Here is a 26535-nt window from a genome sequence, read left to right on the forward strand (position 1 = left end):
TCTTCTATTCAATATAGTATTGGAAGTCCTAGTCATAGCAATTAGACAAGAAAAATAAATATAAGGGATCCAAATTGGAAGAGAAGAGGTAAAATTGTCATTATACGTGAATGGCATGATCCTATATATAGAAAACCCTAAAGGCTCCACACAAAAACTGACAAAAGAATCTGGCAATATAGCAGGGTACAAGATTAACATACAGAAACCAGTTGCATTTCTTTACACTAACAATAAAATATCAGAAAAGGAATGTAAAGAAACTATCATTTTTAAGATTGCATTAAAAAATAAAATATATAGGAATAAATCTGACCAAGGAAGTGAAAGACTTATATGTGGAGAACAACAAAATATTAACTAAGGAAACTAAAAATGACTTAAAGAAATGGAAAGGTATCCCATGTTCTTGGATTGGAAGAATGAATATTATTAAAATGGCCATACCACCAAAATCAATCTACAGATTTAATGCAATCCCTATCAATTTACTTAGGACATTTTTCACAGGACTAGAACAATTCATCCCAAAATTTATATGGAATCAAAAAAGATCTGGAAATTCCAAAGTAATATTGAAGAAAAAGAATGAAGCTGGAGTACTAACCCTCCCAGACATCTGACAAAACTACAGAAATACAGTAATCAAAACAGCATGGTATTGGTACAAAGATAGACACATGGATCAATGGAACAGAATAGAGAGCCCAGAAATGAACCCACAAACTTTTCATCAATTAATCTTTGACAAAGGAGGCAAGAACATACAATGGAGTAATGACAGCCTCTTCAGCAATGGTGTTGGAGTAACTGGACAGCTCCATGTAAATCAATGAAGTTAAACATTCCCTCACACCATACACACACATAAACACAAATTCAAAATGGCTTAAAGACTTAAACATAAGTCAACAAATTATAAGCCTCTTAGAAGAAAACTTAGGCAAAACATTATCTGGCATAAATCTCAGCAATGTTCTCCCAGAGCAGTCTACTCTGGACATAGAAATAAAAGGAAAAATAAACAAATGGTACCTAATTAAACTTATGAGCTTTTGCACAACAAAGAAAACCATAAGAAAAATAAAAAGACAACCTACAGATTGGGAGAAAATATTTGCAAAAGATGAGGCTGACAAGGGCTTAATTTCCAGAATATATAAACAGCTCATACTACTTTCTATGAAAAAAAAATCCAAAAAAGGGCAGAAGACCTAAACAAACAATTCTCCAGTAAAGACATACGAATGGCCAATGGGCACATCCAAAAATGCTCTTTATATAATGCAATACTACTTAGGTATAAAATATAAAAAAATAATGTCACTTGCAGTCACATTAATGGACCTGGAGATTGTCATTTTAACTTCTATAAGCCAAAAAGAGAAAGAAAAATACTATATGATATCACTTATATTGGAATTAAAAATAAACATATTTACCAAACAGAAACAGATTCACAAACATAGAAAACAAACTTAATGTTACCAGGAGGGAAGGGGTGGAAAGGATTATATTGGAAGCTTGAGAGTTAGAGATACTAATATATAAAAAAAAATTGATAAACAAGTTTATATGCTATAGTACAGAAAACTATATTCAATATCATATAGTAACTTATGGTGAAAAAGAATATGAAAACAAATATATGTACATTCATGTATGATTGAAGCATTATGCTGTACACCAGAACTTGACATAACAGTGTAAACTGACTATGGTTCAATAAAAATACTTATATACAGTACCTAAATAAACTTACAAGCTTCTGCACAGCAAAGAAAACATAAGTAAAACAAAATGACAATCTATGGAATGGGAGAAAATTTTTGCAAATGATGAAACCGACAAAGGCTTGATTTCCAGAATATATAAGCAGCTCATATGACATAATAAGAAGAAAACAAACAATCCAATCCAAAAATGGACAGAAGACCTAAATAAGCAATTCTCCAAGGAAGACATACAAATGATCAATAGGCACATGAAAAAATGCTCAATATCACTAATCATCAGAGAAATGCAAATCAAAACTACAATAAGGTATCACCTCACACCAGTCAGAATGGCCATCATTAAAATGTCCACAAATGATAAATGCTGGAGAAGGTGTGGAGAAAGAGGAACTCTCCTACACTGTTGGTGGGAATGTAGTTTGGTTCAGCCATTATGGAAAACAGTACAGAGATTCCTCAAAAAATGAAAAATAGACTTACCTTATGATCCAGCAACTCCACTCCTGGGCATATATCCAGAGGGAACTCTAATTTGAAAAGATACATGCACCCCAATGTTCATAGCAGCAGTGTTTACAATAGGTAATACATGGAAACAACCTAAATGTCCATCAACAGATGACTGGATAAGGAAGTTGTAGTATATTTATACAATGGAATACTACTGAGCCATAAAAAATGACAACATAATGCCATTTGCAGCAACATGGTTGGCCCCAGAAAATGTCATTCTAAGTGAAGTAAGACCAAAACTGTAAGAAAAATACCGTGTGATATCACTCATATGTGGAATCTAAAAAAATAAATAAATAAGACAAATGAGCTTAAATATAAAACAGAAACATACTCACAGACATAGAATACAAACTTGTGGTTGCCAGGATCGAAGGGGGTTGGAAGGGACTGGAGTTTGAGATTTGTAGATACAGACAGGTATGTATAGAATAGATAAACAAGTTTATGCTGCATAGCACAGGGAAATATGTTCAAGATCTTGCAGTAGCTCATGGTGAAAACAAATATGAAAATGAATATATGTATATTCATGTATGACTAAAAAATTGTGTTTTACACCAGAAATTGGCACAACATTGTAAACTGACTATAACTTATTTAAAAAAAAACATATTTTAGGTCAGTTTATTATTCTCCATAATGTTAAGGAGTTTTATCTCTGCTCATCAATTTTTTATAATACCTTGATTATTTAAAAAAAGCTATTTTTGTAAAAATAAGAAAAAATCAATAACTATATTTAGGGATCCAACTAACACAAAATTTATTTGACTTTTAATCACTGATCTCCATCTTCAATCCAGTATTTAGAGGAAATCTTTGATATTTGGATCAACATAGTCAAATCCTAAACCAATGCCATTGATAATCAAAGCCAAAGCTTTCATTCAGGGTATATTGAACTGACCAATTCACAATTTCACTCCTCTCATCAACTCTCACTATCAATCGTGCCAAAATATCATAAGATTAGATTTTCACAGGCAATTTAGCAGCATCACAAATCTCTCTACAGTTCCTGAGAGAAAACAAAATTCTTGATCTGTTGATTTTAGAGTGCTCTGTCCCTTTGCTCTCAGCTTACCTAGTGCATTTTCTCCTTATAAAAATTTACATGCTCTGGCTAACTGGATAATGACATCTCAAATTCATTTCCTAAACCCAGTTTTATTTTCCAGCTTTTAATTTTCATTGAACCATAGAGGTTTGAAGCAAGAAAAGACTTTACAGATGAATTAGTCCAACTGTCTTATTTTTTGTCTGATGAAATGGAAGCAGAGATTCAATGACTTGTCCAAAGTTGCATACTTATTTTTTCTTATACATAAAATAGCATTTGTTATTATTTACATTAATAAGAAATACTATCATATTATATAATTTTCTGCACATTGTCATTCATATATATATATATAACAACTTCTTATCTATTATATACTACAGTTTCACCTTTTTCTTTTAAAAAAAAATTTGGGGGGACTAATTCTCTGTACTTTTTGCCCCAACTGACTCCAGTGGTAACATCTGGTATTACTATAGTAAAAAATCACAACAGGAAGGTGACACTGATAAAGTTATCAAACTTATGGAGATTTCACCAGTTATATATGAACTCATGTGTGTGTAATTAATACTATGCAGTTTTATCACATGTGTAAACTAGTGTGGCAAACACTGCAGTCAAGATGAAAAGAGTTCTGTCACAAAAATTCCTCATATCACCCATTTTTAACTACAGTTGCCTCCCTCCCACCCTAGCTCCCTAATCCATGGAAGCTGTTAAAATAGAATTTTGTCATTTTAAGAATGCTATGTGAAAATAATAATATAATATGTAACTTTTGAGACTGACTTTTTAAAACTCAGCATAATTCCCTTCAATACAATTACAAAATTTCACTTATGTCAGTAGCATGTCCCTTTTTATTGCTGAGTGGTATTCCATGCTATGAATGTATTGTTTTTTCTTTTTTTAGTCATACCCCATTTGGGGACATGTGGTTTATTTCTAGATTTTATGAATAAAGTTTCTATGATCATCCACACACATGTTTTTATATAAACATAAATTTTTATTTCTCTAAGGTATATGTCTAAGAGTATGATTGTAGGTTATATATTTCATGTTTATTTCATGTTTATTTTTGTAGAACCTGACAAATCTTTTACAGAGAGGATACATCATTTTACATTCCAACCATCAGTGTAAGAGAGAACCAGTTTCTCTGCATCCTGGCCAGCATTTGGCATGCTCACTATTTTTCTTTTTTAATTTTAACTATTCTAATAAGTGTGTAGTGGTATCTTATTGTGGCATAATTTATATTTTCCTAATGGCTAATGATTTCTCCATGTGCTTATTTACTGGTTGTATATCCTTTTTGTGAAATATTCACTTCTTTCACCATTTTCTAATTGGATTGTTGGCTATTTTACCATTGAGTTTTCAGAGTTCTTTATATTTTCAGGATCAAAGTTTTTTTTTAGATATATGATTTGCAAATATTTTCTCCCTTTATGTGGCCTGTCCATTCATGCTCCTAACAGAGATTTTCATAGAGCATACTTTTTTAAAAAATTAATGAAGTTAAATTTATCAATTGTTCCCATGAGGAATCCTGCTTTTGGTGTCAGGAATAAGAAATCTTCAGCTGGTACTATGTCCCAGAGATTCCCTCCTATGTTTTCTGTAAACATTTTTGTAGCTTTAAATTCTACATTTTAGTCAATTTTTCATTTCAAGTTAATTTTTGAATAAGATAAGAGGTTTAGGTGTAGGTCCTTTGTGTGCATGTGTGTGTATATGTGTGCATTCAGACCTTGAGATGTCCAACCCCCCAGCACTATTTCTTGAAAAGGCTCTTTTCGTCATTAAGTTGCTTTTGAACATCTGTAAAAAATCAGTTGGACATACTTATGTAATTCTATTTCTGGATTCCCTCTTCTGTGTCATTGATTTATAAGTCTGTTTTTCTTTAACATCACACTTTCTTGGTTACTGTAGCTATGTAGCTATCAGGTAGAATGATTCTTTCTACTATATATTTCTATTTCAAAATTGTTTTAGATATTGTAGCATTTCTATATAAATTTAAGAAGAATCCTGTGTATTTCTATGAAAAACTTTGAATTCTCATAGAAATTGCCTTAAACTTATAGATCAATTTAGGGAGAATTAACATCTTTACCATGTTGAATCTTCCAATCTGTGAACACAGTGTGTCGTTCAGTTTATTTAGATCTTATTAAATTTCTGGCATTAATATTTTTAATTTTCAGTACACAAATCTTGTACACACTTTGATAGACCTATACCTAAGAATTTCACTTTCCTTAAAGCAATTGTAAATGTTAGCTCTTTTGTTATTATCTTACAGGTTCTTGAGACTGTTCTTTTTATCTGTTTTCTCTCTTTTGTTCATATGGAGTAAATTCTATTTTTCTAACCTCAAGTTTGTTGACTCTGTCTTCTTTTATCTCCAGTCTTACACTGATTCCATCCCAGGAGATTTTTATTTTCACTATTTCATTTTTCAATTCTGAATTTTCCATTTGGTTTTTACTTATATTTATTTGCGTAGGTTTTCTACTTTTTTCCATTTGTTTCAAGATACTACAAAATTGTGCCTTAAAGCACTTTAATGTTTTAGATGCTTTGAAATTTATTTCAGATCATTTTAATTTTGATTTATCTTGGTTTTGGCATTATAAAATGTCTTGTCTCATTCAAGTTGTGATTTTGTTCCTTTTGATTTTCATTGCATCCTTGTCATTTTTGATATTATGAGACTCTGTTCTATTTAACTTTCCTTTATTAGATAGTCCCCTTGTTACATAGCTTGAGGGTCAGGTGAGGCCACATGTTTAGCTTCTTTGTGGGCTCTCTTGGCACTACCTTTGCAAAAGTGGAGCACTGACCCACACTGCCTCATTGCATATGGCTAGGATGGATAGAGGTTTAGCTCCCTTCTTAGATCTGCCAGTACTTTCATAATGAAAATTGGGTACTGACTCATACCATCTCATTGTCTCCAAGAGGCTGTGGAGGCTTATCTTACCACTGGACCTCACTGACACCAAGGATGTATGGAGTTTGAGTGCTAAGAAATTTACCTGCATTTTCTCGTTTAACCTTTACAGCTACCCTTTCAGGTAAACATTATAATTATCCACATACAAGCATACCTTGTTTTATTGTGCTTCACATTTATTGTGTTTTTGGCAGCCATGTGTCAAGCAAGTCTTTTGGTGCTATTCTTCTAATCGTATTTGCTCACTTCATGTTACTGTGTCATATTTGGTAATTCTTGCAACATTTTAAACTTTTTTCATTATTATTCTATCTGTTATGGTGATCTGTCATCAGTAATCTTTGATGTTATTATTGTAATTGTTTTGGGGCACCACAAACAACACCCTTATAAGATGACAAACTTAGTAAATGTTGTGTGTGTTCTGACTGCTTTGCCAACTGGCCACTCCTGTCTCTCTCCCTCTCCTTGGGTCTCCCTATTTCATGAGACAAAATAATATCAAATAGGCCAATTCATAACCCTACAATGGCTTCTAAGTTTTCAAGTGAAAGGAAGAGATACGTCTCTCATTTTAAATCAAAAGCTGGAAATAATTAAGCTTAGTGGGGAAGGCAAGTCAAAAGCCAAGATAGGCCAAAAGGTAGGCCTCTTGAGACAAACAGCCACATTGTAAATGTAAAAAGAATGTTATTCAAGACAATTAAAAGTACTACTGCAGTGAACACACAAATGACAAGAAATTGAAGCAGCCTTCTTTCTGATACTGAGAAAGTTTTAGTGTTCTAAATAGATAAAATCAGCCACAACATTCCCGTAAGCCAAAGCCTAATCCAGAGCAAGGCCCCAACTTTCTCCAATTCTATGATGGCTTTGAGAGGTGATGAAGGTGCAGAAGAAACATTTGAAGCTAGCAAAGGTAGGTTCATGAGACTTAAGGAAAGAAGCTGTCTCTAAAACATCAAAGTGCAAGATGAAGCAGCAAGTGCTGATGTAGAAGCTACAGTAAGCTATCCAGAAGATCTAGCTAAGATAATTACTGAAGGTGGCTACACTAAATAATAGATTTTCAAAGTAGACATACCAATCTTATATTGGAAGAAGATGCCCTCTAAGATGTTCATAACTAGAGAGGAGAACTTAATGCCTGGCTTCAAAATTTAAAGGACACACTGACTCTTTTGTTAGAGGCTAATGCAGCTCATGACTTTAAGTCAAAGCCAATGCTCATTTCCTATTCAGAAAACTCTTGGGCCCTTAAGAATTATGTTAAATTTCTCTGTCTGTGCTCTATAAGTGGAACAAGAGTGCCTAGATGATAGCACATCTGTTTACAACATGATTTACTGAATATTTTAAGCCCAGTGTTGAGACCTAATGCTCAGGTGAAAAAAATTCCTTTAAAAATATATTAATGCTCACTGACAATATACCTGGCCATGCAAGAGCTCTGATGGATATATACAATGAGATTGTTTCCATGCCTGCTAACATAGCATCAATATGTAGCCCATGGATCAAGGAGTAATTTTGACACCCAAGTCTTATTATTTAAGAAATACATTAGCTGCCATAGATAGTGATTCTTCTGATAGACCTTGGCAAAGCAAATTAAAAACCTTTTGGAGAGGATCAGCATCCTAGATGCCATTAAGAAAGTTCATAACTCATGGGAAGAGGTCAAAATATCAATGTTAACTGGAGTTTGGAAGAAGTTGATGGATGATTTTAGGAGTTCAAGACTTAAGTGGAGAAAGTAACTACAGATACAGTAAAAATAGCAAGAGAATTAGAATTAGAAGTGGAGTCTGAAGATGTGACTGAATTGGTACACTCACATAAAACTTGAATGAAGTTTTGCCTTTTATGAGTGAACAAAGAAAGTGGTTTCTAGAGATGGATTTTACTCTTGGTGAAGATAGTATGAAGATTGTTGAAATAACAACAAAGGATTTAGAATAGTATGTAAAGTTATTTGATAAAGGATTGGTGGGGTTTAAGAAAATTGATTCCAATTTTGAAAGAAATTCTACTGTGGGTAAAATGCTATCAAACAGCATTGCATGCTACAGAGAAATTGTTCATGAAAGGAGAGTCAATGAATGTGGCAAACTTCATTGTCTTATTTTAAAAAATTGTCACACCTACCTCAACCTTCAGCAACACCACCCTGATCAGTCAGCAGCCATCAACATCGTGGTAAGACCCTCTACCAGCAAAAGGACTGTGACTTTTAAAGTCCCAGAAGATGGTTAATAACTTTTAGCAAAAAAGTTTTTTAATTAAGGTATATACCTTAGATTTTTAAACATAATGCTATTGTACACTTAATAGACTCTAGTGTAATATAAACACAATATTAATATGCATTGAGAAACAAAAAAAAATTGTGACTCACTTTATTGCAATATTCACTTTATTGTGGTGATCTGTAACTGAACCCACAATATCTCCGAGGTATGTCTATGTTGCAGTTGAAGATGTTCTCCTAATTGTTTTCAGACTTATGGACACATATCCACAGGATCAGTGTGTGGGTGCTTTGAAAGGATAAAGCTGCCATGGGAGAATTTAAATCACCAGGACTGCAGTCTTCAGAGGCTTGTATAAGACTACTTGTTACATTTTGGAGGATTTCTTTGGATTAGAGCAGAGCAGCTGAAACCACTTATTTATTTATTTAACAAATACTTATTGAGTACCTACTCTCTGTAAGGCACTTGAGATACAAGATAAAAATCTTTTCTTGAATGAGTTTATAGTCTAGTGGGCAGGCATACAAAGTAAACATTGTATCTTAGTATAGTTAGGCCCACTGAATCCATAATGTTAGATAATGATTTAAGCATCAGAATCATAGTTTTAGAGAAGAAAGGATATTAGAAATTCTTTGTCTCCTCAGTCTGTTTTGTGGGATTGTAAGCAAGAATTCCATTGAAGTGTATAACCAAAGAGCCTGAATTGTTTGCCCTGTTTGCATTTGTGTCCCTGGTGGCTGGTCTTCACCTGTCAATAACTCTTCTAAGCGAAAATAACAGCACATCTTGGTTTAGGGAATTCCTTGGAGGGCATTGTCTGTGGAACATAATGACATGAGAGTTAGACATAACTTCTGACTTTCAGTGTATAGATTGTATATATGTGTGACTATGTACACACCACTATGTCATTCTAAACAGATACCTTTTAATATATGTAGTTTTCTTGCTTCCTTGGAATTGTTTCCTTAGAATTATTTTCTTGTAATATAGTATTGGAGAGTTATACCATCTCCAAATTCTTTGCCTCGGAAATATGGGAAACTGAAGGATCTGCACATATTCTGCAGAATCAGCTATTAAATGATATGAGGACTAGGATTTTCTGTCCCTGTCTTGGAAGGTAATGAAATGTGCAGGCAGTCAGCACTGCGACCTTGCAACTCTCTTCCTTGCTTTCCAACATTTCCAGATGAATTAATGGCCTTTTTTTACCCAATGATGATATGAGACCTTCCTTTCTTACCAATGAAGATTGGAGAAATGAGAATGAGAGACCTAGACTTCTTTGGTTTTTACTGTCATCTTGTAACAAGGATAAAAGATTTATAGACATTCTCATTTAACCTTCATAACGGTCCTGTGACTTGAAGTAGGTGAAATCAAGAACACTTTCTTTTCTGTTTTTCAGATTTTCCATATGAGCATGCAGCACTTTTATAATCAGAAAAACAGAAAATACATACCACAAAATCTTTTCATTTTTTCTCTCTCTACAAAATTAAGGCCACAATTTTGTTTCAATATCCTACTTTTTCATACATTGTTCTTATTTCTTATGTAGATCTCCATGTCATTAAATATTATTTGAAAATATGGTTTATACTGGCTCATTACATCCATATACGAGGGTAAACTAGTTTTATTCGTTAGGTTATAGACCATTTAAGATAAATAATGGATGATCTATATAAAGGAACATTATGGAATCATTAAAAATCACGTTTTCAGAGTATTTAATAACCTTGAAAATTATTCACTAGATGTATGAAAAAAGAAGCTATAAAGATATGAAATCTGCTCACAATTTTGTAAAATATAAGCATAGGTTTAGTGAGAGAGAAATCAGAACTATTAACATTTTGTCGCAAGTCTAGATGGTAAGATTAAGGTTAGTTTCATTTTTTGTTTCACTGAATTTCAGAAAATCTCCAAAGTGTCTGTACATTTGTTTTACATTCAGAAAAAAATATATTAAAAAAGCATTACCAGGAGTGAACAGATAGAAAATATAAAGGAGAGCTTGGATCAAGATGGTTGACTGTACAGGACTTTTTCTTATATCCGGTCTTATAATCCTTAAACTGAAAGAAAATAATTTATATATACAAACTCTGTGTGTGTATGTGTGTGTTGAATATTTTTTAAAGGCTTTGTAAGGAATTCCTGGAAGATAGAAAGCAGATGGAGAGGCTGTGGAGGAGGTTGGCAGGCTACAGGCGGCCAGAGAGGAGGAGGGGAGTCAGCCAATCTGGCTAGGGTTTGAGGGAAGCGGTCGCGGGGCGCGTGAGGAAAAGAGGGAGTGAGCGCCTATGACTGTGTGGATGGAACGTAGTGCGCGCCCGAACCCGCCCTGCTGCAGCTGGCGCAGCGGAAGACGGAATGGCGGGGGCGGGGCTGCGGCTCAGGCGGGCTCTGAGGGGTCCGGTTCCCGAAGCGGCAAAAACCCTGGCGCCAGAGCTAGGCCGAGCAGAGCAGCATTGCGAAGCCGCGGCCGCGCGGACTCGTCAAAGACACGCCGCCGCCTGCGACTTTGGCGCTGCAGCCATCCCTCCTATCCGTTTCCCGTCGTCCCCTTCTCCGTCGCTGTATCGCAGCCGCAGCACCATCGGTAACAGCTAAGTGGTCAATTCGGGGACTTGGGTTTGGGAGTCGGGGCGGGCGAAAGGCGGGGGCAGCACAGGCGAGCCCGCCATCTCTTGCGGCATCCGCCACTGCTGCAGGCACCTCTCCGGGGCGGGAGAGAATACTGTCAAGAGGTCCCCGCTGTCCCTGTCCACAATCAGAATTGGCGAGCTTCTGCCAAGCCTTGGGGAGAGCTTTGCATTTGGGGAAGGGAGAACTGACCAGGGACTCGGAGATCACGAGAAAAGATTTCATATTGGATAGTGTTGACTTTTTGTCAGCTTAATCTAGAAAGTTGCAAAGTTGCCAAGCCCCCTTAAGCCCTGAGCCATGTCACCCCCAACTGTGCCTCCGGTGGGCGTAGATGGCGTGTCGGCATACCTGATGAAGAAAAGGCACACCCACAGGAAGCAGCGGCGCAAGCCCACTTTCCTCACCCGTAGGAACATCGTGGGCTGCCGCATTCAACACGGCTGGAAGGAAGGCAACGAGCCTGTGGAGCAGTGGAAGGGCACCGTGCTCGAGCAGGTTTCCGTGAAGCCCACTCTCTACATCATCAAATATGATGACAAAGATAGTGTGTATGGACTAGAACTGCACCGAGATAAGAGAGTTTTAGCGCTAGAGATCCTTCCTGAGAGAGTGCCAACTCCTCGCATTGATTCGCGCCTGGCAGATTCCCTGATTGGCAAGGCAGTGGGTCATGTGTTTGAGGGTGAGCACGGTACAAAAGATGAATGGAAAGGCATGGTCCTGGCAAGAGCCCCGGTGATGGACACTTGGTTTTATATCACCTACGAGAAAGATCCAGTCCTTTACATGTACACTCTGCTGGATGACTACAAAGATGGTGACCTGCGCATCATTCCAGATTCCAACTACTATTTCCCTACAGCAGAACGGGAGCCTGGAGAAGTGGTTGACAGCCTCGTGGGCAAGCAGGTGGAGCACGCCAAAGATGATGGGTCCAAGAGAACCGGCATTTTCATCCATCAAGTGGTGGCTAAGCCGTCGGTCTACTTCATTAAGTTTGATGATGACATTCACATTTATGTCTATGGTTTGGTGAAAATCCCCTAAATTCATTGTGTTCTTTTCAAAAGCTGTGGAACTATTAAATGCAAAATATGTCATGAGAACTTTTGAGAACAGTTTTCGTGTCAGAAATTAAAGAGTTTGTTATTACTTACTGTGTCTCCATATCTTACATTAACTAGTTCCACAGTTTTGCCCCAAGTGTGCTTTGGTACTTTGATATTAACTTGTTCTGTAATCAAAAGTTTAAATCAGGTGCTAATAGAAGATTGAAAAGTGTTCGTAAACTTTGGAACAATGAAAAACTAGATAAAGAAAAATGAATGGTGTACACACACTATGGCGCCCCCCTCGCCATTTCCTTATTTAACCTTTTTTTTTCTCCCCAGGTAACAAGTGTTAAGAACATAATATATATTCTTCCATCCTCCTACAGAAAGTTTGTTGTAGTCGTTTCTGTAGAAATGTCAAGCCACATCATTTCTTTGTAATTGCCTTTCTCACTTGACATATCTTTCTAATCAGTAGCTACAGATATCTCTCCCTCCCTCTCCCTCCCTCTCCCCATCTTTCTCTGGAATTTATTTTTGTATGTTGTGTAAGATAGAGGTCCAACTATACATTTTGTTCACATTGGATAACTGATTGTGCCATCACATTTATCAAATAAATCACACATTTCCCCTCTCCCTCTCTTTCTCTCCTTTTATTCCTCCCTCCCTCTAATAGCTGCATATACAAGTACATGTTTATGTACCAAAATGGTACCATTCATGAACCATTCCATTGTGGATGCCTTTTAAGTTATTTCCATTTTTTCACCGTAACACTCCTACAATACATACTGGTGCTTTTATTTTTATAGGATAGCTTCCCAGAGATGGGACTACTAGGTAGGTGTATATTTAATTTTATGAGATACTACAAAATTATCATCCAAAATGAAAAGGTTCATTTTCCAGCATCCTTTCAGCATTCTTTAATGTGTGCAAATCTGAACGATGAAAAATTACATAGTATTGTTTCTTTAATTGACAAACTCAATGAGTTTTTATTTGCTTGTTTTTACTATTTGGACTTTTTGTGATTTGCCAATGCTTATCCTTTGCTCATTTATCTATTGAATCTTTGATCTTTTCCTTATAAATTTATAGAAATTCTAACTATATTTACTATATGGTGCACAGTAATCAGTTGTAGCCCTTATATATTATGATTTTCTCCCTTCTATCACTAATCTTGACTTCATTGTTGATATATTTAAAGATTTTTTTTAAGTTTTAGTTAGACTGCTATTTCCTTTTTAGCTTTTCAGTTTCCTGTCTTTTTCAGCTGAATACCCCCACTCCAAGGCATACAAATATTTACCTTCCTTTTTTAAAAAAAATATTAATTTTGAGCTTTAACTGATCCATCAGGAATTTATTTTTGTATATGATATAAGATAGAGGTCCAACTATACATCTTTTTTCATATACCTGATTATGCTATCAGATTTATTAAATAAAGTACGTATTTTCAAGTTCCTGAGCCAGTTTAACTGTACTGACCTGAACATAAATTTTGGACTTTGGTAAAGGAAGTCTCCTCTCATTAGTTTTTTATTTTCTTCTTTTATATAACCTGTCCTATACATTCGTTCTTTCAATTGAAAATTTGGAAGCCTTCTTTCCACATTTAAAAAATTGTGATGTCTTAGAATTGTATTACATTTCTGAATTTCTATTTAAAGGATTATTTTAATGATATTATTAATGATTAATATCAAGAATTTTGGTACATCATTAAAGTCTTTTGGTTTTGGTTTTGTAATTTTCTTCATATAAGTCCATAACATCTGATTAAATTATGTCTAAATATTTTTACAGTTTTTGTCACATTTTTAACTGAGTATTTTTTTTATTTTTTCCCTCCTCATTTGTATTTTTGGCAATACAGACAAACTACAGATGTTTTCTTCTATTTAATCAGCTTTCTAAATCCTCTAAATTGCACTGGGTTTTTAAAATAAAATATTTTAGACTTTCTAGATATACAACCATTTCACCTGCAAATAGAGATAATTCTATTTCTTATAATGTTTATATTAATTATTATTACATGATCTGTATTCTCCAAAACAGTTTTGAATAATGACTATGGCAGACATGCCTGTCTGGTTCTCAATTTTCATGGAATTGTCTTTAGTATTCCCTATTAAAATGATATTTGCCATTGGTTATTAGTGAATAGTCATTAAATGTTAACATGTTTAGGGAGTTTCTTCTATTCTTGTTTTACATAGTGTTATTACTACAAGTGGCTCCTGAATTTTATCAAATGTCTTTTCAGCATCTGTTGATAAAATAGTATGATTTTTTTCCCTTTAATTTGTTGACATAATGAATTAGAGTGGTAGATATTTGATGTTGAACCAAACTTGTGCATCTGGAATAAATCCTACTTGGTCATGGTGTAATAATCATTTGATACATTGATGTATATTATTTACCAATATTTTATTTGCTTTACATTCCAAAGTGAAACTGTACTTTTCTAGTTTTTTATTACAATTGTGCTAGCTTTAAAAATGAATTGGTGAGTTTTCAATCTTTTTCTGTGCTATGGAATAGTTTAAATGGCATTAGAATTATTTGTTCTTTAAAAATTAGCTAGTAATGAGCTGTAAAAACAGTCTAATCCTGGTGACAATTTTGATAGTCGATCTTTAATCAGCTTTCTTATCTTTTCAATGGTAGTTTATTCAAGCTTTCTATTAAAAAGGAACATATATTCTCTGTGAAATACGAAACTTAAAGTATTCTCTATTATCAAGTTTCTTGATTGTATTATTCAGATGCTTTGTCTTTGCATGTTGCATATGCTTATGTCCTACATATGTTCAATTCTGAAAACATTGTGATAAAATCATCATGTATAACTGTTTTAAATTCTCTTTGTATTTTATTTATTTTGAAAAATTAAACATAATACAAGAAGTATGAAAGATATAATAAGCATTTGTTTACCTTCACCAAAAATTAACAAATGTCAACATTTTGGCATATTTGCAATATAATGTTTCTTTCCTCCGCAGAGGCAAACACTATCATGAATTTGGTGTGAATCTTGCCTATGTTTTATATATTTACTGCAAATATAACCACAATTAATAGTATCAATTTTTGTGTTTTTTAAAAAATTTCAATATGAATGCTAAACTTTAAGACACGGAATTTCTTTTACTTTTTGTTGTAGAGATTCTTTTTTCCAACTGAGGAATGGGTTGCAACAACAAAAACAACCAATAACACTGACCTTAGAATGCAAGTCACTGTTCTAGGTACTTTTACCACTTCTGACACTCAGGGAGGCTTGCCCCAAGCCACAACACTGGCAATTGCCTGAAACAAAGACAAAAGTTCAGCTGTCAAGGAGATTATATTCTGGATGTAGCAAGGCAGATATCCACCACCCACCCTTGACCTCAAGACCAGAAATAAGCATATTTTCCTATGATAATATTGGAGTTACCCCACTTTCTGACACTCAGGATTAGACCTGGCCTTAATCCTGTCACTATTTTAAGAGTTTGGGACATAGCAGTGGACAAAACAAAAAACTTGCTTCCTTAACACTTTTTTTTTTATCTTTCAAGTAACCTTAAGACCAATAACAAAGATATATGGTGGGTATAAAACTATAAAACAACATAAAAAGAATGTGATAAATAACAGTTAAAGGATTAGGGGTGCATGTGTACTATGTGATAAACTGTACTATACAGTTTGTCTTTAGACAACAAAAATATAACTGTATATACATCTTAGATACATAATACTTTCTAGTTCCTGCTCTCTCACTAAGCCCCAAGTCCTGAATCAAGCGTTATATTATTCTGTAATGACAGTGGGTTTTTAGCATAAAGTAAGAGAGAAGCTTAACCCTGGACTAGAACCTAGAGATAGAACAGTGAACAATCTAAACAAAACCCCTGCTCTCTTAGAACATATATTCTAATGGGATGCAGAAGGCAGCCACCTATGACCTTTATATCCCTGGCCCTTAGGCCTTGTATTGTCTCATAGTGACGTGAGAATATCCCACAACTTGTTAGTCAGACAGAACAAGGTTTCACCTTGGTTCTAATTCTGTTTTAGAGGTTAAGAATACAGTTGTGAGCAAAATATGGAACTATGTCTTAGTGGGAGGAAGGTAGAAAAAAATAAATGTAGAATTCTGTGTTCACCAATTATGCCTTTAACTCATAACTTTCTGGGCTCTTGGACTCGAACCAAGTTTCAGATTATTCTATATCACATCTGCTTGCTTTGAATTAAAGGGGGGCTCAGCCTTGACCAGGCAATGAAGAAAACTTTCAGTCTATTCTCTTGAAACTCACATTCTACTTGGAAGAGACAGTCATCCCCTTATTCTTAGACTACCAGTCTAGAATCAGGTCTTACAGTGCTTCATGATGATATCAGAGTTCTTTCATATTCTGGCACTAAATCAGAGGCAGAACTGAATAATATTTATGGCACTGTTTTAGAAGGAGGAAATTGCCAGAAACAAAGTCCTTGCTCTCATAGTGCTTACAATTTATATCATGCAGGGTAGAAACAGACTCCCATCTTCTCCCTCCCAACACACTTTATACATACATCAGTTTTTGATGGTTGCTTTGAAAAAAGTAAAGCAGAGTGAGTAAAGGGACAGCATGAGGTTTGGGGCATTCTGTTCTATATATGTGGTAAAGAAGTCCTTTCAGAGCAGATGACTTGAATAAACACCTGAATAAAGTGAGGGTGCAAACCATGTTGCTGATGCCTTAAGACAGAATGTGCCTGGAGGTTTGTGATAGCAGCCTAGTGTAGCCATATTGGAAGTGAGCAAGAAAGAGAATGAGATCAGAGAGTTTGTCAAGGGCCAGATCCATGTACAATCTTATGGACAACTGTCAAGGATTTGGATTTTAATCTGAGTGAGATGAAAAGTCACCTGTTTTGAACAAAAATGTGATAATTGTCCCTGTATCACTCATTAATTGATCTGATTTAAAATACTTCCTTTATCATCAAATAAGGTCTCATTTTTGCTTGGTATCTTTTGCCCCATTGGACTATAGGTCTTTTTCCTCTTTGATATTCCTGGAGAACCCACCATCTCTAATGTATCCATGCCTTAGCTCTGTCAGTTTGCTAATTCTGACTTCTGGCTTTCTTCAGATAAGGAGATTGAAAAGAGATGAAGTCAGAAGGAATATTCAAGCTTCCATACTTCCAAAATTCTACTATATATTCTTGAATGATATGGCGAAAATGTCAGAGATTGGGTCGAAGGATTCTAGCTTAGAGGTTGCAAAAGCAATTCAGACAGAAATTTATAAGCTAAAAACTTAAGAAATGAATATTGAGGGGCATCGTGGAGATGAATTAATATTTTTGTCTGATTAACTATATAAGAAAATACCTCAAGGATTATGATTTATCTGTAGAGATCAGACAGTTAAGTTGTGGTAATGGGCAAGATTTTGAGAGAGTGAGTTTAAAAGGAAAGAACACAGAAATAAAGGCTGAATTAGTAAATATAGGTGTAAAATGACTTCCTTTTTTCTCTTTTAGACTGTATCTGAACAGACTCAAAACATGTGAATGAGATGTGAAATGTCTATATTGTCCATTGTTTGGACAAAATCTTTTTTATAAAGATAGAAAAAAAAGCTATAAATAAACTGGCTGATTATTCTACCTATGTTTCTGAGTTTACTTATGACTGCTTAAAACTATATTCAGGGTTTTTAAAAATGAAAAGATTTCATGTTTTCTTTCCTTCACATATTTTTCACATCCATCCTTCATTCCTTTATAAGTATTCATACCATAAAGGATATAGGCTCCTTTTTAAAGACATCTAAATAATCCCAAAAGAAAGCTACATACATACTTCTCACAAATCAGGCTTTCTGCTGTAGTTACTTTGATTACTACTTGTTTATTTTATTTTACATTTAAATTGTGCAAGACATTTTTCTAGAGGTTATGCTGGCATGTCAATTCATAACACATGATCTTTTATTATTCCAATAGCCTTCAGACCAAAAACAAAGATATAAGATGGGTATAAAACTACAAAACAAAGTAAAAATAATGTGATAAATATCATTAAAGTGTTAGAGCAATGCATATCTACCATGTGAATTTAGATATATTAGCGTATAGTCAGGGTTCTCCAGAGAAATGAAGTCAATAGAATTCATTCATTCATTCATTGTAGGAATTGTCTCAGGTGATTATGGAGGCCAAGAAGTCCCATGACTTCTTTGTTGGTTATAGAAAGCCCAGATGCAACAAAGTATCCTTCATTTTAGAAGAAATACCTTGACTCAACCCCCAGAAATTTCTCTGAGATAGAAGGCCCCTGAATTTTAGTTGGATTTATTTCCCACCCTCTGACATGCAAATATCTTACTAATGAATCTAGAGAAATTGCTACTTCTTGATCACAAGGTGCAATCAATATAATGTCATTAATGTAATGGGTTAGTGTGATTTTTGTGGAAGAAAAAGGTAAACAAGATCATGTGAACAAAATTATGACATAGAGTTGGTGTGTTGTTATACCCTTGAGGTAGGACAATGAATGTGTACTGTTGGCCTTGCCAGTTGAAACTAAACTACTTCTGATGGACCATATGGACAAGAATGGAGGAAAAAGCATTTGTAAGATTGGAAACTTCATACGAAATATCAAGGATTATGTTAATTTGCTCAAATGAAACCACATCTGGTAAACCAGCTTCACTGAAGTCATCACCTGCTTAAGCTTATGATAATTTACTGACATTCTTCAAAATCTGCCTTCTGCACAGGCCAATTATGAGAGTTGAATGGGCATGTGGTGGGTATCACTACTCCTGCACATATCAAGTCCTTGATAGTGGCACTAATCTTTGCAATCCTTTCAAGAATGCACTATTCCTTTTAATTAACTAGATTCCCAGGTAAAGGCAATTCTAATTGCTTCCATGTAGCCTTTCCCACATTTATATTCCTCACTTCACAGGTCATGAAACCTGTATGGAGATTCTGCTCACTGCTAAGTCTATCTATTCCAATAATTTAATTCTGGAACTGGGGAAAGAATCATGAGTTCATGGAACCACCGGACCCACTATGAAACAGACCTGAACTAAAACTCCATTGCTCATATGATCTCCATAAGCCCCAACTCTGACTTGAGGGCCACAGTAATGTTTTGGGTCTCCTGGAATCAGTGTCAGTTCAGAGCGAGTGGCCAGCAGTCCTCAAATGATCTGATTATTTCCTTTACTTCAATATACAATTACCCCGGTAAAAGATCAGAGGTACCTTTGGGGAAATCCCTTTGAGGAAAATTAACAATATAAATTTTCAGTAGTGTACTGGGGTCCTTCCTTTAAGGGGACCCAGTTTCCCCTTAATTCAAGAGGATCTGTGTATGTTTGTTGGCTCAGTTCTCAGAATTGATTGAGGACCTGTGACTCTCTGTTTTTGATTCAAGTTATGTTTTGCTTACCTAGCTAGAACTTTTCTGCTGTTCATTATGGTAATCATGTCCACTTTGGTTTTGGAAGTTGAGTCCTACCACTTGGCCCCTAACATAAACACATAAATCCAATAACCTGAATCCAATAACCTCAGTGACATTCATGTTTTCCATTTGAGTAGCTGTGGTTCTCAGTGTAAGGTCTGGCCTACAAAGAAGAGTGATCACAAAATTCTTCAAGGATGTTGGGGTTCTCCTCACAGATATACTTCTGAAAGTATCAGAGAAAAGGATGTCCTTTGGATGTGCAGTGTGTGAGTAGGTTTTAAATGACAAACCCATTCTAACATTTTCATCTCCCTATGCCTCTGAATCTCTTCCTCTACATTAAACCATTGATCATTTCCAATTTACTTATGATGGGGAATTTATTGTTCCATATTTCAGCCCACCAACCAACAAACAGTTGAAGCCCTTTCTAATTCCCTAAGCTTCACCATTAAATGCTGTCTCTGCTTAATGAGCCCATATCAATAAATTGGGCCTGATACCACTTTATTTTTCTTCCGCCATTATCCTATACCTATAGTACCCTTTTCCAAATATATTTCCCCATGATTTCTGTTTGTATAAATTAGAAAAATCAAGTGGTTCTTGTCGTGTGTAGCACACTTCCTCACAGGTCACAATTTGTACCTCACCTTTAGGAGCCTCCTGGAACTTGAGTCTAGTTGTAGATCGAGAAGCAAAACTGAGGATGGAGGTGATCCTAAGGAAAATCAGCATTGTCTTGCATGGGAACTATCTCAAGGGAGGCCTCAGGCAATGGAGGGTTAATCTCCTCAGATAGAGGTAGAAAGACTTATACCACTGTTGGTGGGGAGGTCAATACCACAGGGAGTGGTATGACCCTTCTACTAGAGGTCAGGAGGCCACTTCCACTGAAAAGGGGGAGGCCTCTTCCACTGGCAATGAAAACTCATCAAGATTTAAAGGCTCATTGTCCCCTACTTCATCAAAATCTTCTGACATATCCCAATCCCAATTAACAAGACCCCATTCATTTTCAATATATGCCATTACTTTAACAGTAGACAACCGGCAAGGGTGGGAGTTCAACTTCCATTGTAATTTAACCGATACAAGATGAAGTTCTATGTGTAAACTTCAACAATTTTAGTCCTGTGGCTACAGGAAATAAGGGACATCTTCAGGGTACACGTAGAAGCTCTTAGGTTATTAAGTGCCTCTTGAACTGAAATTTGAATCCCTGAATTCATTCTTCTCTTTCACCAATTCAGTTAAAAACGTTAGGAGCAATCAGTTTTCTAAAAATGTTTGAAAGCATCATATACACTAGCTCATTAGCTTATTAGAATCTAATCAGATTAGAGAGCCAATTCTAGTAAAACCAGAAAATTTTCAGAAAACTCAACTTCAAAATTCTGTTTTTCTATAGCTACCATCTGTACCAAAATATATTTTTCTCAGAGATTTCCAAGGGGAAAAGCTGTATTTGTTTGTTTGTTTGCTTGCTTGTTTGTTTGTTTGTTTGTTTGTTTGTTTATTTATTTATTTATTTATTATAAGAATTGTCTCAGGTGATTATGGAGGCCGAGAAGTCCCATAATCTGTCATCTGCAATTTAGAGATCCAGGAAAACTAATGGTAACATTCAGTTTGAGTCTGAAGTTCAGAGAACCAGTGTGTCAGAAATGTAAGCCACAGGTCAAGCTTTAAGACCTAAAAACCAAGGTGCATCAATGTCTCATAGGGAGAAGCTGGACCTCTCAGCTCAGGCAGAGAAAGCAAATTTGCCCATCCCCTTCCTCTTTGTTCTATTCAGGACTTTAATAGATTGAAACAATAGAAATAATGTTTTATGAGATATCTGGGATTCCCTTAGCCTAGTCAAGTTGACACATTCAAATTAACAATCACAGCAAGTAAAGAGGTTTTATTTTTTTTTAATTGAAGTATAGTCAGTTTTCAATGTTATGTCAACTTCTGGTGTATAGCAAAATAGTTCAGCCATACATACACATACATATATTTGTTTTCATATTCTTTTTCATTATAAGTTACTACGAGATATTGAATATCGGTCCCTGTGCTGTAAACTTGTTTAGCCATTTTATATATAGGAATTAGTATCTGCAAATCTCAAAGTCCTAATTTATCCCTTCCCACCCACCAGTCATCCAGTAACTATAAGTTTGTTTTCTATGTCTGTGAGTCTGCTACTGTTTTGTAAATAAGCTCATTTGTCTTTTGTTTGTTTGTTTTTTTAGATTCCACATATAAGTGATATCATATGACATTGTTCTTTCTCTTTCTGGCTTACTTCACTTAGAATGACAATTTCCAGATCCATCCATGTTGCTGCAAATGGCATTATATCATTTTTTATGTCTAAGTAGTAGTCCATTGTACAAATATATCACAACTTCTTTATCCAGTCATCTGTCGTTGGACATTTGGGTTGTTTCCATGTCTTGGCTATTATAAATAGTGCTGCTATCAACACTGAGGTGCATGTATATTTTTGGATTAAAATACTCTCTAGATACATGCCCAAGAGTGAGATTGCTGAAACATATGATAAGTCTAATTTTAGTATTTTGAGAAGTCTCCATACTATTTTCCATAACAGCTGCACCAAACTACATTCCCACCAACAGTGTAGGAGGGTTCCCTTTTCTCCACAGCCTCTCCAGCATTTACTATTTGTGGACTTTTGAATGATGGCCATTCTGACTGGTGTGAGGTGATACCTCATTGTAGTTTTGATTTGTATTTCTCTGATAATAAGCAATAGTGAGCATTTTTTCATGTGCCTATTAGCCATTTGTATGTCTTCATTGGATAATTGCTTGTTTAGGTCTTCTGCTCATTTTTGGATTGGGTTGTTTGTTTTTTTCTTATTAAGTCGTATGAGCTGTTTATATATTCTGGAAATCAAGCCCTTGTTAGTCTCATCTTTTGCAAATATTTTCTCACATTCTGTAGGTTGTCTTTTTTGTTCTACTTATGGTTTCCTTTGCTGTGAAAAAGCTTGTAAGTTTAATTAGGTCCCATTTGTTTAATTTTGCTTTTATTCCTATTGCCTGGGTAGACTGTCTTAGGAGAACATTGCTAAGATTTATGTCACATAATGTTTTGCCTATGTTTTCTTCTAAGAGGTTTATAGTGTCTTGTCTTATATTTACTTCTTTAAGCCATTTTGAGTTTATTTCTGTGTATGGTGTTAGGTAGTATTTTAACTTCATTGCTTTATATGCAGCTGTCTAGTATTCCTAACACCATTTGCTGAAGAGATTGTCTTTAATCCATTGTATGTCCTTACCTCCTTTGTCAAAGATTAATTGACCAAAAGTTTGTGGGTTTATTTCTGGGCTCTCTATTCTTTTCCATTGATTCATATGTCTGTTTTTGTACCATGTTTTGTACTGTGCTGTTTTGATTACTGTATTTTGTAGCATTATTTGAAGTCTAGGGATGTTATTCTTCCAGCTTCATGCTTTGCAAAAATCCTCAACAAAATATTAGCAAATAGAATCCAACAACACTTAAAAAAGATTATACACCATGATCAAGTTGAGTTCATCCCAGGGACATGAGGATGGTTCAACATACACAAGTCAATCATCATGATAAACCACATCAACAAGAGAAAGGACAAAAATCACGTGATTATCTTAATCAATTCAGAAAAAGCATTTGGTAAAAGTCAACGCCCATTTATGATAAAAACTCTAATCAAAGTGGGAATGGAGGGAACATATCTCAATATAATAAAAGCTATTTATGACAAACTTATAGCCAGCATAATACTTCATGGTGAAAAGTTGAAAGCCTTCCCTCTAAAATCCAGAACAATAAAAGGATGCCCACTCTCACCACTTCTATTCAGTATAGTAAAGGTGTTTTTGATGTTTGCAAATCCTGACATGACTAATCATATATAATTATTATTAATGTATAATTACATATATTATAAAGCATAGCTCTTCAGTGTAGAATTCACTGACTCCCCACAAATGCATATACCTGTGTAACACTATCAACATTTCCATAATCTCAGAAAGTTTCCTGATTTCCAGTCATAATCAATTACCTGCCATCCTCTGGTGCCTTTTCTGGTCTTTTTTTTTTTTTTATCACAGATTAATTTTGCCTGTTTTAGAACTCATGTAAATGGAATCATACATATATAGTATAGTACTGAATCTGGCTTCTTTCACTCAGCATTTATGTTTTTCAAATTTATGTAGACTAAAGCAGATATTGGTAATTTGTTCCTTTTTTATTTTATAGTATCAAATCATATATCACAATTTATCCATTCCCATTATTGGATATTTAGATTGTTTCAAGTTTTCACTAGGTATAAGGACACCTAAGCTGTAAGAATAAGAAACTATGAACCTTCTTGTACAAGTACTTATGTAGTCATATTTTTTTTTCATGGGTGAATACCTAGGAGTTGAATGGCTAATTTGTATTGTAAATGTATGTTTAACTTTTTAAGACACTGACACAATGTTTCCAAAGTACTTTTACAATTTTATACATGCACTAGCCAAGTTTGAGCGTTCCAGTTGTTCCATATCTTTGTCAGCTTTATTAATTTTAAGTCTTTCATTGGGTGTGTAGCTGTGTCTTCCTTTTTTATTTTTGGAAAGTTTAAAGGTTTTTTTAGTTGTTGTAAAATACATATATCACATAGTTTGCCATTTTTACCATTTTTGTGTGCACAGCATTTTTGTGCAAAATGGCATTAATTACATTCACACAATTAGGCAGCCCTTGCCATTTCCAAAACTTTTTTTTTTTATCACCCCAAACAGAAACTCTGTAACCACTCAACAGTAACACCTTATTATCTCTTCCCCTGAACTCCTGGTAAACTCTAATATACTTTCTGCCTGTATGAATTTTCCTATTCTAGATATTTCATGTAGGTAGAATCATACAATATTTATCCTTTTCAGTCTGGTTAATGTCATAATTATAAGACTCATCTATATATCAGAACTTCAGTCCTGTTTATGTAAATAATATTCCTATAAACATTTTTTATTTATTTGTTGATGGACACTTGGGTTCCACCTTTTGGTTATTGTGAATAATGCTGCAATGACTAGCAACATAAAAGTATCCCTATTTTTAATTCTTTTGAGTATATATACCCAGGAGTGGAATAGCTAGGTCATATAGTAATTCTACATTTAGCCATTTGAGGAACCACCAAACCTTTCCATAGTGGCTGTACCATTTTAGATTCCCATCAGCAATATATGAGGATTATAATTTCTCCATGTCCTCATGAACACTTTTTTTTTCTTTTTTTATGATAGCCATCTTGGTAAATGTTAAATAGTTTTGTTTGTGTTTTCCTAATGATTAAAAATGTTGAACTCTTTTCAGTGTTTATTGGTTATTTATGTCTCTTCTTTGAAGAAATCTCTATACAAGTCATTTGCTCATTTTAATTAGGTTGTTTTTTTGTTGTTGTATTTAAGTATTTTTAATGTATTTCAGATATTAAATCTGATTTTTATGTGCTATACTTGTGGTAGTCAACAATATTGTTGTATTTATTAAACAGCTCTAGTACATTTCTTGTGGATTCACTGAAATTTTCTATATGTAGGTTATGTTATCTAAGACAGAAGTAACTTACTTTTCAATTCAGTTGCTATTTATTTATTTTTCTTTTCTAACTGATCTGGATAGGACTTTCAGTATAATGTTCAATATCAATGGTGAAAACAAGTATACTATTAATCTATTTTAGTTAATTTGTGTGTATGGTTTAAGAGTGGTTTAATTACATTATTTTACATGTGACTGTCTGGTTTTCCCAACATTATTTTTTGAAGATACTTTTCTTTCTCCACTGTATGTTCATTGCTCCTTTATCATAAATTAGTTGTCCATGTATACATGGGTTCATGTTGGGGCTGTCAACTTTGTTCCATTGATCTGTGTATCTGTTTTTCTGCCAATACCATGCTGTTTTAATTGTTTTAGTTTGTAGAATAACTTGAAATTGGAGGTGTGATAAGTTCAGCTTTATTTTTCTTTTTAGGATTGCTTTGACTGGGGTCTTTTGTGATTCCACATAAATTTCAGACTTTTTACTTATAGTTCTGTGAAAAATATCATTGGGATTGCTTTAGGTAATATGGGTGCTTTAACAAAGTTAATTCTTCTAATCCATGAGCATGGAATATTTTTCCATTTTTTTTTTGTCTTCAATTTCTTTCAGAAATCTTATGCTTTTCAATATACAGGCTCTTTACTTCCTTAGTTAAATTTGTTCCTAAGTACTTTATTATTTTTTTGCAGTTCAAACTGGGTTTGTTTTCTTAACTTCTCCTTTGCTATTTCATTGTTAATGGATAGCAACCCAACATATTTTTTATTATTGACATTATACCTTGCAACTTTATTGTATTCATTTGTTCATACATATTACCTAAAGCAATCTGCAGATTCAATGTGATCCCTATCCTTCTTATAATTTTTTGTATTTGTGTGATATCAATTGTAACCACATTTTCATTTCTGATTTTATTTATTTGAGCATTCTCTTTGTTTATTCTTAGTGAGTCTAGGTCAATTTTGTTTAACTTTTTAAAGAATCATCTATCTCTTTCATTGATCTTTTCTACTGTCATTTTACCTCCATTTCATTCATTTCTGCTTTGATTTTTACTTCCTTCTTTCCACTAACTTTTGGCTTATTTCCTTTTTTTTTTTTATATTTCCTTTAGGTGTAAGGTTAGATTGTTTAATTGAGATTTATCTTGTTGTAGACCT

The 26535-nt window shown here is 34.5% G+C and overlaps 1 protein-coding gene across 1 annotated transcript; it reads left to right on the forward strand.

The window, feature by feature from the left end:
• The first annotated feature begins 5449 nt into the window (after positions 1-5449).
• Positions 5450-15108, forward strand: SPIN4 (spindlin family member 4). The gene is made up of 2 exons (XM_032475401.1): positions 5450-5460; positions 11478-15108. Exon 2 carries the CDS (start codon positions 11497-11499, stop codon positions 12244-12246), a length of 750 nt encoding a protein of 249 aa, XP_032331292.1. The 5' UTR covers positions 5450-5460; positions 11478-11496; the 3' UTR covers positions 12247-15108.
• The last annotated feature ends 11427 nt before the right edge of the window (positions 15109-26535 follow it).

Source organism: Camelus ferus, chromosome X, assembly GCF_009834535.1.
Source record: "Camelus ferus isolate YT-003-E chromosome X, BCGSAC_Cfer_1.0, whole genome shotgun sequence".
Lineage (NCBI taxonomy): Eukaryota > Metazoa > Chordata > Mammalia > Artiodactyla > Camelidae > Camelus > Camelus ferus.